General features: G+C 53.3%; 1 protein-coding gene across 1 annotated transcript; it reads left to right on the top strand.

Annotated features, from left to right (window-relative positions):
• Nucleotides 1-8,266: 8,266 nt before the first annotated feature.
• FAM131B (family with sequence similarity 131 member B) lies at nt 8,267-13,999 on the top strand. The gene is made up of 4 exons (XM_008697298.2): nt 8,267-9,049; nt 9,318-9,515; nt 10,976-11,119; nt 11,327-13,999. Exons 1-4 carry the CDS (start codon nt 8,962-8,964, stop codon nt 11,794-11,796), a joined length of 900 nt encoding a protein of 299 aa, XP_008695520.2. The 5' UTR covers nt 8,267-8,961; the 3' UTR covers nt 11,797-13,999.
• Nucleotides 14,000-14,248: the final 249 nt, after the last annotated feature.

A 14,248-nucleotide genomic window follows, 5' to 3' on the forward strand; every position in this document is an offset into this window, starting at 1 on the left:
GGTGAGATAGAGACTCTGATACAAAACACGGACACTGATAAGTGGGAACCGACACTCCGGTCATCTGTGCCTCGTGACAGCACCAGAGACCCAGAGCAGCGGCTGCAAGTGTCCCTTTCCATGTCAAAATTTAGGAGTGTGGCTAGATCTGTTCCTCTCTTCAGCCCCACCTTCATAAAAGAAAGACAAGAGTGAAAGAACGTGTATCAAATAAAACCCTGAACCACGTAGCTCCAATTATTTAAACACCAGATGAACAAACACATAGAGCTTTTTCCTGCAGCATCCAGGATGAATTTTCTACTTGAGGGGCTGAGTTTATGCTCCAGCTCCTTCTCTTTCCAGCTGGGTAATTTTGGGGAAAAGATAAGTAATGGGCCTCTAAGCTCGGATTTCTCAACTGCAACACAAAGACAATGATTTCCCTCTGGATTGTTGTAGGAAGACACTGAAAACTCTTTGTCAACTGCCAAGTGATATTTGCATATTACTTATTATCATTTTATTCTCTCTCCCCCATTCCCAGATTTAGTAGATGACCCCGCTTCCTACTTCTCCGGGAAAACAGACACCATCAGACTGGAATCCCTCATCTTCCCAACACCAAACGTGCAACCGACTGGCATCTGCTCCAACTTTCCATCTGCTGGAAGAGCTGGGTCCCTCCATCTGAGCCCAGCCCCCCTCCCTGAGCCTCAGGGTGCATCCCTGGTGGCCGCCTTAGGAATTCACGCCTCTCTTGCATCAAGAATCTTCCTCTCCTGTACTTTGAACTTCCCCCTTTCAGTTGGATCTTTTCATCTGCCCTTAACCTTGATCTAGTGTCTCCCATTAAAACAAAAGAAACTCTTTATTAAGCTGCTGTCTTTTTAGAGTTTCCTCTGGATTTGTTGGGGGCGGGCCTGAAGCTTGGGTGTGACTTTTAGTCCTGCAGATAAAAGGGACACATCTTTGTTCTTGAGAACCAAGGCTTCAAAATGGGATGGCAAGTGTCTTGCCTGGTCATTTAAGTTGGTACTATTAACAGGGTTATTAAGCTCCTGCAGAATTAGAGACTACCCCACACCACCGCCAACACCAAAAATACATTTAGAAGCCAGGGATTCTTTTTTTTTTTTTTTTAAGATTTTTAAATTATTTTTACACAATCTCTACACCCAAAGTGGGACTTGAACTTACAACTCCAAGATCAAGAGTCGCATGCTCCGCTGACTGATACAGCCAGGCGTCCCTGAGGCCAGGGATTCTTAAATGTTTTTCTGCCCTGGACTCGTTGGCAATCTGGAAAATCCCTGGCTTCCCTGTCAGAATAATACTAAATACTAAATAAGAAATAATAATACAAAAAGGGAACGACTAATATAAAAAACCAGTTATTATAAAATTGTGATATAGTAATATTCTGCTTCTTTATCAAGGCATTAAATGAGAACTTGTACAAGCAGGTTCAGTACCACTCTAAGTTCAGAGCAGTGATGAACATAAAGGATAGCGTAAGAAATCTGCAACAACTGTATAATAGAAACATCTACGATGTTTATGGGCAGTAAAGACACAGAACGACAGCTCTAATACCATCGTGCTTTGCTGCCTGTACTCATACCTGAAGGAAACGGAGAATTTCAGTTACAAGTCAGCGAACACAAAGATGTAAGTTCTTCCAACCAAGGTTAGGGACTCTGGATTCTGCCCATGGATCCTGGGACAAGAGTTCCTGTTTTAGGGGCATCTGGTTGGCTCAGTCGGTTAAGCATCTGGCTTCGGCTCAGGTCATGATCTCAGGGTCCTGGGATGGAGCCCCACATTGGGCTCTCCGCTCAGCCGGAAGCCTGCTTCTCCCTCTCCCTCTGCTTCTCCCCCTGCTTATGCTCTCTCTGTCTCTCTTTCTGTCAAATAAATAAATAAAATCTTTTTTTTTTTTAAAAAGTTCCTGTTTCATTTTATTTAAGATGTATTTATTTGTTTGAGAGAGAGAAAGATCGAGCAAGCCGGGGGAGCAGCAGAGGGAGAGGGAGAGAGAGAATCTGGAGCAGACTCCTCATTGAGTGTGGAGCTTGACCCTGGCCTCGATTTCAAGACCCGAGCCAAAACCAAGAGTCAGATGCTTAACCCACGGCACCACACAGTCACCCCAAGAGTCCCTGTTTTAGAGGTCCCATTTTTTTCTCTCTTATTTCACAGTAGGCTCCATGTCCAGTGTGGAGTCCAACGTGGGGCTTGAACTCACAACCCTGAGATCAAGACCTGGGCTGAAGAGTCAGACACTTAACCAACTCGGCCACCCAGGCACCCCTAGACGGTACTGTTTCTGAGCTTGGTTCTGTTCTTTCTGTCCAAGAGCTATCCATAGGAGATTACGGCCATGAAACAGCAACCCCAGAGAAGGGGGAAACACCATTTCACCCCGTCGTGTTCCAAAGGGGACCAGTTAGGGAGTACCAATGCTGTACTGGGGCATTCAGCCAAAGTCCTCTATTTTTAGAGTTTGGAAATAGACTCATTAATACTGCGATTTCATTGAGGGCCAAACTTAACTGATGAGTGAGCCTGGACATCTGTAAAACATAGGTTTTCCTCAGGGAATCCCATACATTACTTGGGATGGAAAGCCTGACAAAAGGCAGGAGAATGTGTGTATGTGATTTTTAAGCAAACATAGATATACTCTAATTCTTATATCACAGCCTGCTTCTTTATAATGTCACAATGTATCATGAATAATTTGTCAACAAACTCAATTATAAAATAGTATCAGTAGCTACACAGTATTCTCTCATAAGCATATACCATAATTTATTTAATTAATCCCCAGGTTTGAGCATGTGGGTTCTGTACAATCTTTCATTATTATGTAAATAGTGTTCTGATGGGTGCTGTAGATTAAATCTTTGTCCACATTCTATTTTTATTTCCTTAGAATATTTCTATAAATGGAATAGCTGTGTCACAATTTAGTCATGTCGCAACAACAGCAATGCGTATTTTAAAGATTTTTTGATCAGTACTGTCAAATCGTCCTCCAGAAAGGTTGTTCCTGTCCAGATCAGAACTGGAATCTTTGACCCTGGCTCAGAAGATGCCAAAGAGACTGGGAAAGAATGTCTCTCAATGGTGAGAGGTAAGAGGATCCCATACTAGAACCAGAAAGAAAGCAGGCCAGCGCTGGGCCTCTGACATTCTGCTTTTCTCTGGTGCTAGAAATACCTTCGAGACAGAATGGGAACCAGGACTGGATCTTTAAGACCTGGGGTCCCTTGTGTTGACTGGATTTCAATCATTTGATAAACCCAGCCCTGTATAGCTGTGCTAAGGGGAACAAGGAACGGGGTTTGCATCCATGTTTGGACCAGACTAATCGTGGGAATACTGGAATCAGAGAGCTCCCCAAAGGGAAAGCAGTTTCAAGTGGGAAGGTGTGAGCAGAGCTGGCCACTTGGTCTGTTACTTCCCGACCTGGATATTCCCATCAGTGCTTTCTCTCCACAAGACACAGAGGTTGGGTGGCACTGCCATAGTATCGGAAGCTGTTTTTTCTTCCTCTTCTCCTTACCTTCTTCTCCTTCCTCTCCTTCTCCTCCTCCTCCTCCTCCTCTTTCTGCTTCTCCTCCTTCTTCTTTCTCCCCCATCTTTTCATGCTCTTTCCTTTACGGCTAGACAATATATTTCAGGAGGGCAGAAACCATATGACACTTCTTTTGCATAACCAACAATAGTAGATATGGGGGAAAATACTTGCTAATTCTTCTCACTGTCAAAATAAGGTATCAGATCTTGCCACAAATTATACTGGATGATTAAAATCTCAGCAGACCTACTGACTACTCCCTCTTCTCTCTCATGGTTTTATAGGAGCAGATTGAATTTATTTCGTCATGCACAGAGACCAAAGATCAGTTCTCTCTCCATAATTCCATCTCCCAGATCTGCAGTTAGATTATTAGCATCTTCTCTCCCATCTTTCCCCTGGGATCCCACAGAATGTAGTGGTCTAAAGGGTTAAAAGGTGCATCTATGAGACTTGGTCTTTTGTCCTGTTATACACCCACACCCCCCGGGGACGCCTAGCCAGGTGCCCTGCTCCCTGCCCAACCTCAGGAGGGAAAAGGAACCAGGTGGGGAACAAACATACCCTGGATTAGCATTTGCTGTCATTGGTACTGACACGGTCTGCTCTTTCACACCTTGCGTTTGCAGGTGTTGCTTAGTCAAGAGGCTCCGTGCCCTTTCTTGTGTCTTTTCTGGATTTCACTTCTTGTCTGCTGTAACGATAATGTTCACTTGACCCCTGCCACGTAGATCACTCTCTCTCTCAATCTCTTACCCACCAGCCCCTTGGTACCAATCTGACCCCTTCTGGCCATCCAGGAGGCAACCCTCCTCTCTCTCGACTGCTTCCTGACATTCATGGTGTCATTTGTCGGAGAAGACCAAGGCTCAGAAAGTTAAATTGGATTTAAAACTGTGCCTTCTAGTCAGTCTCGATTTTTATTTCATTCTAGCTGGGACTGAATTATCTCATTCTCCTCCCCCATCCCCAATCAGGCCTGGAGGCGATGTGCACCAACCCCATACCCATCCCCGAGTTTCTAGCGAGCGCCCGGCACAGGGAAGCTTAGTACACGATCCACTCGCAAAGACTTCGCGATCTGTTTGGGTGGACAAAACGCGCACAGGAAACGCAGAGCAACTGAAGCTGTATCCAATCACGCTCGCGTTTGTGTCCCAGATGCGGCCCCAGGAAGAAAACAAGTGTTTGCGGAATTTGGCGGCCAAGGCCCTTCATCCAAGCTTTATTACACGTCCCCCCACCCCCGCATCCCGCGCCTTTCTCCCCGGGCATCCCCAACGCCGGCCCTCGAAATCCATCCACCAGAACCAGAGGGCGGGCGCTGGGTTCTTTCCCCGGCTCCGGGGACCCAAGGGGGACGTTCTCCGGGTCTCCAGCACCCCCCGGGCACCATCCGGGCCGTCACCTGCGAGGAGCCCCCGCGCGGGCCAGGGGCAGGGCGGGTGGAGGGGAGCGCCGCGAGGTGCGCGGGGAACGCGGCGGCTGGGTCGAGGGCAGGGGCGGGGAGGCGTCGCGCGTAGCCAATCCCCGGGCCGCCCCCTCCCCGCCGCCGCCAGCCGAGCCGGGGCGGGGGAGCCAGGCGGCGGCGGCGGCGGCGGCGACGGAGGCTGCCGCGGGGAGGGATGGAGAGGGGAGGGGGGAGCGGAGCCGAGCGGAGACAGCCGCGGCGCTGCAGAGCGGCTGGGGCGGCGGCGCGGCTCCCGGTGCTGCCCCCGGCGCCCGCCCCGCGGCAGTGAGCGCCCGGCCCCGGAGGCGCCGGAGCCATGGGCTGCATCGGCTCCCGGACCGTGGGTGGGTACCGCGGCGGGGCGGGGGCGGGCGGAGGCAGGCTCGGCCAGCGCCGCTCCCCGGCCCCCTCCCCCACCGCCCCCCGGCGCCCCCCGCCCCGCCCGGCCTGGCTCCCGCACTTTCCCCGCGCTCAGCTCTCCTCCGCGCTCGCCCCTCGCGCCTCCGGGGCCGGACGCCCTCCTGGCTCCTCCGCTCCCTCGTCTCCCTCCAGCCTCCTTCCGCCTCCCTCCCCCCGGCGCGGTCCCTCTCCATCATCTCTCCACCAGCCTCCTCTCCCTACTCTCGCGTCCCCGCGCCCGCCACCTCCAGGCCATCCGCCTCGACCCTGCCTTCCCCAGAGCCTTTCTTCCCCCTCCATTTCTGGGGCAGCCCCCTTCCAAGGACCCCTGGCCTCCGCCTTGAGCCCCCCCGCCTCCCTCTGGCTTGGGTGTTTTGCTCCCACCTCCTTCCCTCTCTCTTGTTGCCTTTTTCTGTCGTTCCTGCCTCCCCCGATTCGCTTTGTTCACGTGCATCTTCCCTCCGGGGCGGGGGCGGAGGCGGGATGCGCTTGGTGCCTCGGGGAGGGGAACTGGGTCCACGCCCGGAGAAAATGGGGCCGGGCTGGGCTGGACAGAAGGGAAGGGCCGGGGGGCGCGGGGAGAAGGCGGGGGATTTAGAGGGATGGACAGGGGTCGGGAGCCCGCTCCCAGAAGGGTGGGGCCGGCCGGCCCGAGGAACCGGGACCTGCACCTGTCGGCGGGGGCTGGCGGGGCGGGGCCGCCTCTTTATTTACCTTGGACTGGGGGCGGGCACAGGCTCCTCCTAAGTCGTCTCTCCCCTCAGCCTTTGCCTTGCTTCCACCCCCTTATCCCCCGCCCCACGCACCCACTCCACGCTCACAGCTCCAAGAATTAGTCCAACCCTCTCCCAAACCCCCCAATTTTTCCTATTCCAACTCCCAATTTCTCCCGCCTACACGACCCAGTGACCTCAGGCTGAGAGAATAATTCGTATTATTATTACAAACAAACTCACTCTCCGGAAGCCTGATTTCTCTGAGACCCGATTTATTTCCATGGATACCCCCCTCCTCTGCTTTCACCTCTTCCTGGGGTTCTCTCTCTCCCCCTCCCTGCCCCCCAGGACTCTGACTCAGCTCTCCCTCCTCTACAAAGGCCACCCCCCCTCCCCTCTCTCCTGCTCTGCCCTCCTCATCCCTCCTCTCTTCTATCTGTGCCCTTCCTGCTCTCTATGCCCAGGGGTCCATATTTCCTCTTCCCTGCCAGCCACAGCCCCTGGTCTGACCCATCTCATCACTCCCCTGTAGCCCCAAGGGAGAGGGACTCACTTAGGAGGGGTCCTACCTCCTTCCCACCCATTAACCACAATCCCTTTTGCACTAGCTGTGTGGATGCCTGCTGAATGCCTCCTCATGCTCGAGACCCCGTTCACCTCACCCCTTCCCAAGAGTGGACCCCTAACCCTAAATTCAGAATCATAAAACTCCATGTGGAGGGAGGACCTATAAGGTCAGATGGTTCCACAGCCATTTGATGCTTGAGTCCCTTTCCAACTGCCCAAGGGGTTCTTCCCCAGCCTCCCAGGAGGGGAGGCACCACCCTGCCCTCTTGCCAGCATCTGCCTTGGCCACAAGATCCGGCCTCACCTGAACAATTCCCATCCTCCTCTGCCCTCCAGTCCCCCAGTCCCTCAAACCCTGTCCACCCCTCCCATTGTCTTTTGTCTTCTCCTTGACTTGAATGCCTATACTTTTAGTTCCTATTTTTAAAAGTCCCCTTCTCTTCTTCCCCTGTGCCCCTTTGCTCCTCTTCCATCCATCGCTTGTCTCCCAACAGTCAGGGAAAATGATCACATCTCAGTCTTTGCTTTCTCTCCCTTCACCATTTCTGGGTGAACACACCCAACTCCTGCTTCTATCCCCGCCAAATCTCCTTCGCGTCAGACAGATTCACCAAGTCTAAGATACAAACCATAAAGCCCACATATAGAGAAGCTTACCCCTAAAGAAGTTTTGCCCTTATTTGTGGAAACAGAATGGATGAAAGGCACGGCTCCCGTAAACTCCCATGTAGAAACCTCAGAGATTCCTCAGGAGAATAAAGTACTGTTTTCCTGGTAAAACCCAACCACTGACCCCTCCATTTAAACAACAACAAATAAGGCCATATAACACTTTCTCTGAATGTGCTATTCTTGGGTGAGCTCAAAGGGCATATTCTGGCTCAGCATTATGGTTTGTCCTACCAAAAATTGGGGGAGAGTAGGGACTGGAAAGGGAATGTGCTATCAGAGGGAGTGGGAGCTGGAGGGAAAGGAAGGGAAGGGTCTGGAGGGGCTGCCCCTGTGTGACCTCAGCACTCTGCGACCCTGGAGGGGGCTTTTGGGGGGTGGCAGGTGAGGTTGAAGGTGGAGCAACTAATGAGCCTGTGGCCACTTCAGGGAATGAGGTGATTGCAGTGGACTGGAAGGGCCTGAAGGATGTGGACCAGATCCACATGGACAGCACCAGCTCGCTGCACGGAAGCGGTCTCCACCGGACTTATTTATTTTATTTCTTTTTTAAATATGTTTTGACCTGGAGTACCACAATCCTTAATTTTTTTTTTTTAAGATTTTTTTTATTTATTTGAGAGAGAGTGTGAGCACACAGGCGGGGGCGGGGAGTGGCAGAGGGAGAGGGAGAAGCAGACACCCCAATGAGCAGGGAGCCCAATGCAGGGCTGGATCCCAGGACCCTGCCTGAGGCAGAGGCTTCACCGACTAAGCTACCCAGGCACCCCAGGTACCCCTAACCAAAGGACTTTTAAAAGACCCCGGGAACCCTCATGAACCAAGCCTGTGAGCACACAGGCGGGGGCGGGGAGTGGCAGAGGGAGAGGGAGAAGCAGACACCCCAATGAGCAGGGAGCCCAATGCAGGGCTGGATCCCAGGACCCTGCCTGAGGCAGAGGCTTCACCGACTAAGCTACCCAGGCACCCCAGGTACCCCTAACCAAAGGACTTTTAAAAGACCCCGGGAACCCTCATGAACCAAGCCTCCCAGCTGCCTAATCCTTGAATGATCTTCCTAAATTCCAAGAGAACAGCCCAAACACTCCTTCAGACTGGCACTTTTACGGAACATTTCTCCTACTTTCCTCAAAACACAGGCCAAATGTTCCACACTGAGCTCCTAATCCCCCTAAATTAAGCTGGGGAAAAACTTCTCTGCTTCAGCACTCCTGGAAGTCCCTGGGATGGGGGAGGGGCGGGGGCTACTTGCACTGCTGGGTGTGCCTGGGATCCCCACTCCCTTTGTTCCCTCCTCACAGCAAACCCGGACCGATTTCTCCTGGGATGGCATCAATGTGAGTGCAGCTCCCCCCAGCCCTCCCCAGCGCAGCCTAGTTCCTCTCCCTTCTCTTTGCTCCCCAATGCCAGCAGGCACCCTGAGCCCTCACATTCCCTACCGAGCCCCCATCTTTTCAAGGGCAGTTGTGGGATAAGCGTCCTTGGGACTCCTTGACATAACGGTTCCCTTTCACCTGCCCAAGCTCAGACCCTTCCTCCTGGAAACCCTGAACTCATCTCTGCCCCTCCACCCACATTCTCTCTCCCAGCTCTCCATGGAGGACACCACTTCCATTCTTCCGAAGCTTAAGCGAAACTCTAATGCCTATGGCATTGGGGCCCTGGCCAAGTCATCCTTCTCAGGTGAGACTCCCGACTTGGTGATGCATCCAGACAGGAGAATACCTATGCACTCCTGGTCTCGGTCTCCTTGCTCCTGGAGGCCTAAAGAAGACCCCTACCCCTGACCTATTTGACCTTTAGGTCAAGCCCTCCTGTCCAGGCTGGCCCTCATAGGGAGCCCCGCCCCCACTGGATGGAGTCCCATGGGACTTGGGTGGGGACATGGGGTGGATCTTGCATGGGTATTGTGTGCTCTTCCGGAGGATGTGGAGAATGTCTGGCCCCTCAGGGATTTCTCGTAGCATGAAGGACCATGTGACGAAGCCCACAGCCATGGGGCAAGGCCGGGTGGCCCACATGATTGAGTGGCAGGGCTGGGGGAAGACACCAGCCATTCAGCCGCAACACAGCCACGAGGCGGTGCGCAGGGACACCGATGCCTACTCGGACCTCAGTGATGGCGAGAAGGAGGCACGTTTCCTAGCAGGTACTTATTCCGGGGACCCTCAAGAGACACGTTTTCGGGATGCCCTGAGACTGACCTTCCAGCCTGATCCCGGATGGCAGGATCGGCTCTATCCATATGATGACCATAGGACATAAATTTCCAATCAGCTCTGATTTCAAGTACTTTGATTGATTCGGGTAAGTGCCCTCAAACTTACTTTTATTATCATCTCAGAAACTAAAGCGAATTACATGGGACTGTGGGTCCACCTGTTCCAAATGCCTTCCCTCCTACATGGCAGCACTATCAGTATAGGACAAAAAGGCAGGGGCCTTCAACTCTGAAGGGCTCTCCTTCCACTCATGTCTCTTGAGGAAAAAGAAGAAAAGGCGGTGGGAAATCCCTTCTAGACTTTGCCCCTCAGCACATTGCAGTAGTGGATTCACTTACTTGGCTCATTGCTTATGACAGCCACTAGAAGATCAAGGGACCTGGGTGAGGAGAGGGTGGTACACAGAAGAGGTTTCGGTCCAGGACAGTGGAATCCCTACGAGACAGGCATGTGGCATGCCTCCAGCGGTGGCCAAGCCCCTGTAGCACATCCCAGTAAGACACCTGGGAAGAATGATAGATCTGGAAGAGAAGGGAGGTATCTCCGTGTTGGTGGCATGAGGTAGAACTATCAGTGGGGAGGGGGGAGACGTGTATGGGTAGGGGGTAGTTTAGGGCAATTGCCAATGTAAGCTTCAACCTATGGCTCTGACTAGAATGGGGACCCCCAGGTCTACCCAGCCTCCCTAGTCTGTCCTCCCTCCCTTCTCCTTTCAGTCGCTGGAACCTTCCTCTTGATGCCACTGTGGACCTATAAACCCATGGTTCTCCCTTGGGGATTCTCTATTGAAATTGAGCCCTCTCATTTAGCGTTCTCTGTCTTTGATGACCTAGTACTAGCTAACATTCTTAAAACTGTCCACAGAGAAACTTCTGGAAATTCCTCATTTTAATCCCTTTGGATATCGCACCAGAAGACCCCTCAACTCTCTCTGCTAAGAATTCTTAACCTGACCTTCTGGGAAGTCCCACACAGTTTTGCCTTGTGTGGGGGTTAGTCCGTGCTGTCCCATACAGTAGCCACTTGAACTTGAACGTGAAATGTGGTTCCTCTGAATGGAGATGTACCATCTGTGTAAAATACCAACTGGATTTCAAAGACGTGTATGAATAAAATAACATAAAATATCTCATTAATAATTTTTATATGGATTATGTGTTGAAAGATAATCCAAGATCTATATCGGGCTAAATAAGATATATTATAAAAATTAGTTTCACCTGTTTCTCTTACATTTGCTTCAATATGGCTGTGAGAAAATTTTAAATTGCACCAGTGGCTTGCATGGTATTTCTATTGGACAGCGCTGCCCCGATGTCGCCCTACCCCGTGCATGTGTCCAAGTGTTCCCAGGGGTATCTTGTGCTGACTACGTTCCTTCTCGTAGGTGTAATGGAACAGTTTGCCATCTCCGAGGCCACACTCATGGCCTGGTCTTCCATGGATGGGGAGGACATGAGTGTCAACTCCACCCAGGAGCCACTGGGCTGCAACTACAGTGACAACTACCAGGAGCTGATGGAGAGTCAAGGTGAGGGATGATTCCTCTGAGGCTTGAGAGGCCTCCCCAGCTTAACTGGGCTACCTCCACTCCTGTGTGTTCTTCTGAGACTCCCGGTCCATCTCGGCTTTCCTTCTCTCCTCCCTGCTCTGCCGCCCTCCCCACTCAGTTCTCTGTGCTATCGCTGCCGCCCTTGATGTTCTGTAGCCCTGCTGACTTCCCTGATTCTCTTTACAGATGCCCTTGCTCAAGCCCCCATGGATGGATGGCCTCACTCCTACGTGTCCCAGGGCATGTACTGCCTGGGGTCGTCGGACGCCTGGGAAGCCAGCGACCAGTCCCTCATTGCCTCTCCGGCCACAGGATCCTATCTTGGCCCTGCATTTGATGACTCACAGCCTAGCTTGCATGAAATGGGGCCTTCCCAGCCTGCCTGTGGATACTCTGCTCAGGAGCCTCCCCCTTTGCTGGGGTCAGACATGGACTGGGCTCCGGGGGTGGGTGGAATGGACCTGGCAAGGGGCCCTGCTGAGGAGAAGAGGCCATTGGCCCCTGAGGAGGAAGAGGATGCAGGATGCCGGGACATGGAGTCACTTTCCCCACGAGAAGACCCTGAGGTGTCCACGGCTCTCAGCCGCAAGGTGTCTGACGTCACATCCTCAGGTGTGCAATCCTTCGATGAGGAGGAGGGCGAAGCGAACAACTAGCTTCCTCCCACTCCACGCCCAGCCTTCCACTCCCACCTGAGGGGCATGGCTGCGACAATACCCTCCCTTCCCCCAGCAGTACAGCTGAACCCGGGCAGAAGACCATGAGGGACCAAGGAGTTGCCAGTCCTCGCCAGGAAAATGGAGAGCCAGGATGGCATTTTATCCAGGCTTATGCTGTAGAAAGCACAGGTCTGGGAACTGAGGCCCAGACAACCAGATGGCTCTGAACTTTGCTTGGCTGTAGGCTCCTGGGTCTGTGATGATGAAGCTCCAGTGTGGCTCCCGAGGACAGCAGCACAGGGCAGCGTGTGGCCGTCGACTGGACCTCAGTTCTTCACTATCTGCTTCGTCTTCCAGGAGCCTTGACTGTGGCTGTGGGAATGCCTCCTTTCTCCGTGTCACTCCTGCTTTTCCCGACTCTGTTTTCTCTGGCTGTGGCCCCAGCTCATCCCGACTATGAGGAACAGACCTCAGGGGCTATTGGTATGGCTCGATGGGCACAGGGGAAGCCACCTGAAGTCATGTGTCCTTAAAGGGTGGAGAGCCTGCCCTCAGCGAGAAACTGGCTTCTGAGATCAGGAGTCGTGGGGGAGGTGGGTGTGGCAGCTGGGATGCACAGGGACACAAACGTGATTCTTTATATCAGGGCCTGCTCAGAGACCAGAAAGTCACTGATGAGACCAAGAACAAATATGGCCGCCTATGCTGAGATCTTGACTATTCCCTTGTCTGGAGGGAGGATCCAAGGATCTGGGAAAGGGCCCAGCCGGGGCTGGCCGCTCCAGCTCTTGCTTCCCTTTTCTGCCTCCTTCTGTCCCCTGCTCTGGAGCCCTGGCCCTGAGGGGGTGACACAGAACGCAGGTGTCCTGGCCAAATGGGGAAGCATGAGGGCTGTGTCTCCCTCCATCTACCCTCTAATTCTCTGGAGCTGTTTACACTTTTCTCTTTGCCTTTTCTACATTTTTATAACTTCTTGGGGACTCAGGGTTGAGTGGGGTGGAGGGAGGAGTCTGGTGCTGTCAGGCCCCAGCCAGGGTGGGCTGTTTGCTGAGGAGCGGTGTGGGCACTCGGCTCCTTTGCCCCTTCTTCAGCTCCTCCCAGGACTCCGAAGAGGGCCTCACAGGTGTTCTCCCTCCCTCCCCCGGCCTCCTGTGGAGGAAGAGAGGAGAATCAGAGGATTCTTCCTTCCAGGACGGGTTACAGGGAGGCACTCTCACTGCCCGTTTCCAGTGTGGTGGGGACTTCTGCGCAGCACTTCTGTGAGAGATCTGACAGCAGGGGACGGGGGAGAGTGAAGGACGCCACAGCTGTGGAGCTGGCTGGCACACTGCCCCTTCCCACTGCGGGGGCACAGGGAGACTCTGGTAGGAGAGAAGCTGAGAGCTCCATTGTTGCCTTCCCTCCTTCCTCATGCCCGACTAAGGCTCCAGCTCCAAGGCCTTGTGTCCTACCCACACTTCGTCAGGGGTCCTACCACTTTACCCTTTGCTGGGAAGGGAGCACTGTCACCCTCTCCCAGACCCTGGACAGAACTGTCCCCCCACCCCATGCCCCAGACTTCTGTTTCTTTGGAATGAGGAGGTTGAGAGTTGGGGTGTTTCTGTCCATCTGTGACTGCCCCCCCCCACAACTGAGTTCACACTTTCATTCACATGTGCTCCTGCGATGCAGCTGAGGCCAGGGTCCCGTGTCCTCCAGGGGAGGGGGACAATGGCTTTCCTGGGGTTGGTCCTTGGAGGACTCAGGAGTGGACATGGTGAGCATGGGTAGGCGAAGTCACCTTGTCCACAGCTGTCTCACGGAAGACCTCTCTTGTGTTTGGTGATGTGACCTGACTCAGGAGGCAGCAGGACCTTGCAGCGAGCAGCTCTGGGAGGTGGCCCCGCATGCCCTTGCTGGCTTCTGGTCCTCACGGGAGACTCCTGCCCTCCTGCCGCGGGACCTTGGGGTTTTGCATGCCCACAGTTCCCTCTTGCCACCGGTCCTAGTTTCCTCGCCTCGTGCCATCAGCTGTCTCAGTGCACCATCTTCTTCCTCTTAGTCTCATCCCCTTTGTGCCTACGTTCTGCCCCCAGACCACGGTGGACGTCCAATCCAGCAGGTTCATTCATTATAGTTTGTTCGTTTTTGCTCAGGGTCTGTGGAGTTGGGAAAGGAGGACTAAAGCAGTGTTCTTTCCTCCCTCCCTCCCTTCCCGGAGGAAGCCAAACGGTCCCTGCAACAGTGGCTGAAACTGGGAGGGAATCTAGGAGATTTTACACTTGGAGGGGGCTCGCAGACCAGAGGTCAGGTGAGGGCCTGCATTTTCCACTCTGAAGAGGGAGAAGAGCCAAGGAGCTGGCCTGGGACCCTCTTAGGACTCTTCTGGAGGGAGGAATTGCCTCTCTGGTGCTGGGGGCAGGGTGCATGGGGTTTGCTTCTAGCCTATTCTAGGGGGAGGGGAGGGGCA

Source organism: Ursus maritimus, unplaced genomic scaffold (assembly GCF_017311325.1).
Source record: "Ursus maritimus isolate PB19 unplaced genomic scaffold, ASM1731132v1 scaffold_3, whole genome shotgun sequence".
Taxonomy (NCBI): Eukaryota; Metazoa; Chordata; class Mammalia; order Carnivora; family Ursidae; genus Ursus; species Ursus maritimus.

What these genes read in the sequence shown, in the direction of transcription:
- FAM131B (XM_008697298.2), top strand. Translation starts at nt 8,962, where the DNA reads ATGGAGGACACCACTTCCATTCTTCCGAAGCTTAAGCGAAACTCTAAT. An exon ending in GGAGGCACGTTTCCTAGCAG is followed by an intron (nt 9,516 to 10,975) that starts GTACTTATTCCG and finishes TCCTTCTCGTAG; the next exon opens with GTGTAATGGAACAGTTTGCC. An exon ending in GGAGCTGATGGAGAGTCAAG is followed by an intron (nt 11,120 to 11,326) that starts GTGAGGGATGAT and finishes TTCTCTTTACAG; the next exon opens with ATGCCCTTGCTCAAGCCCCC.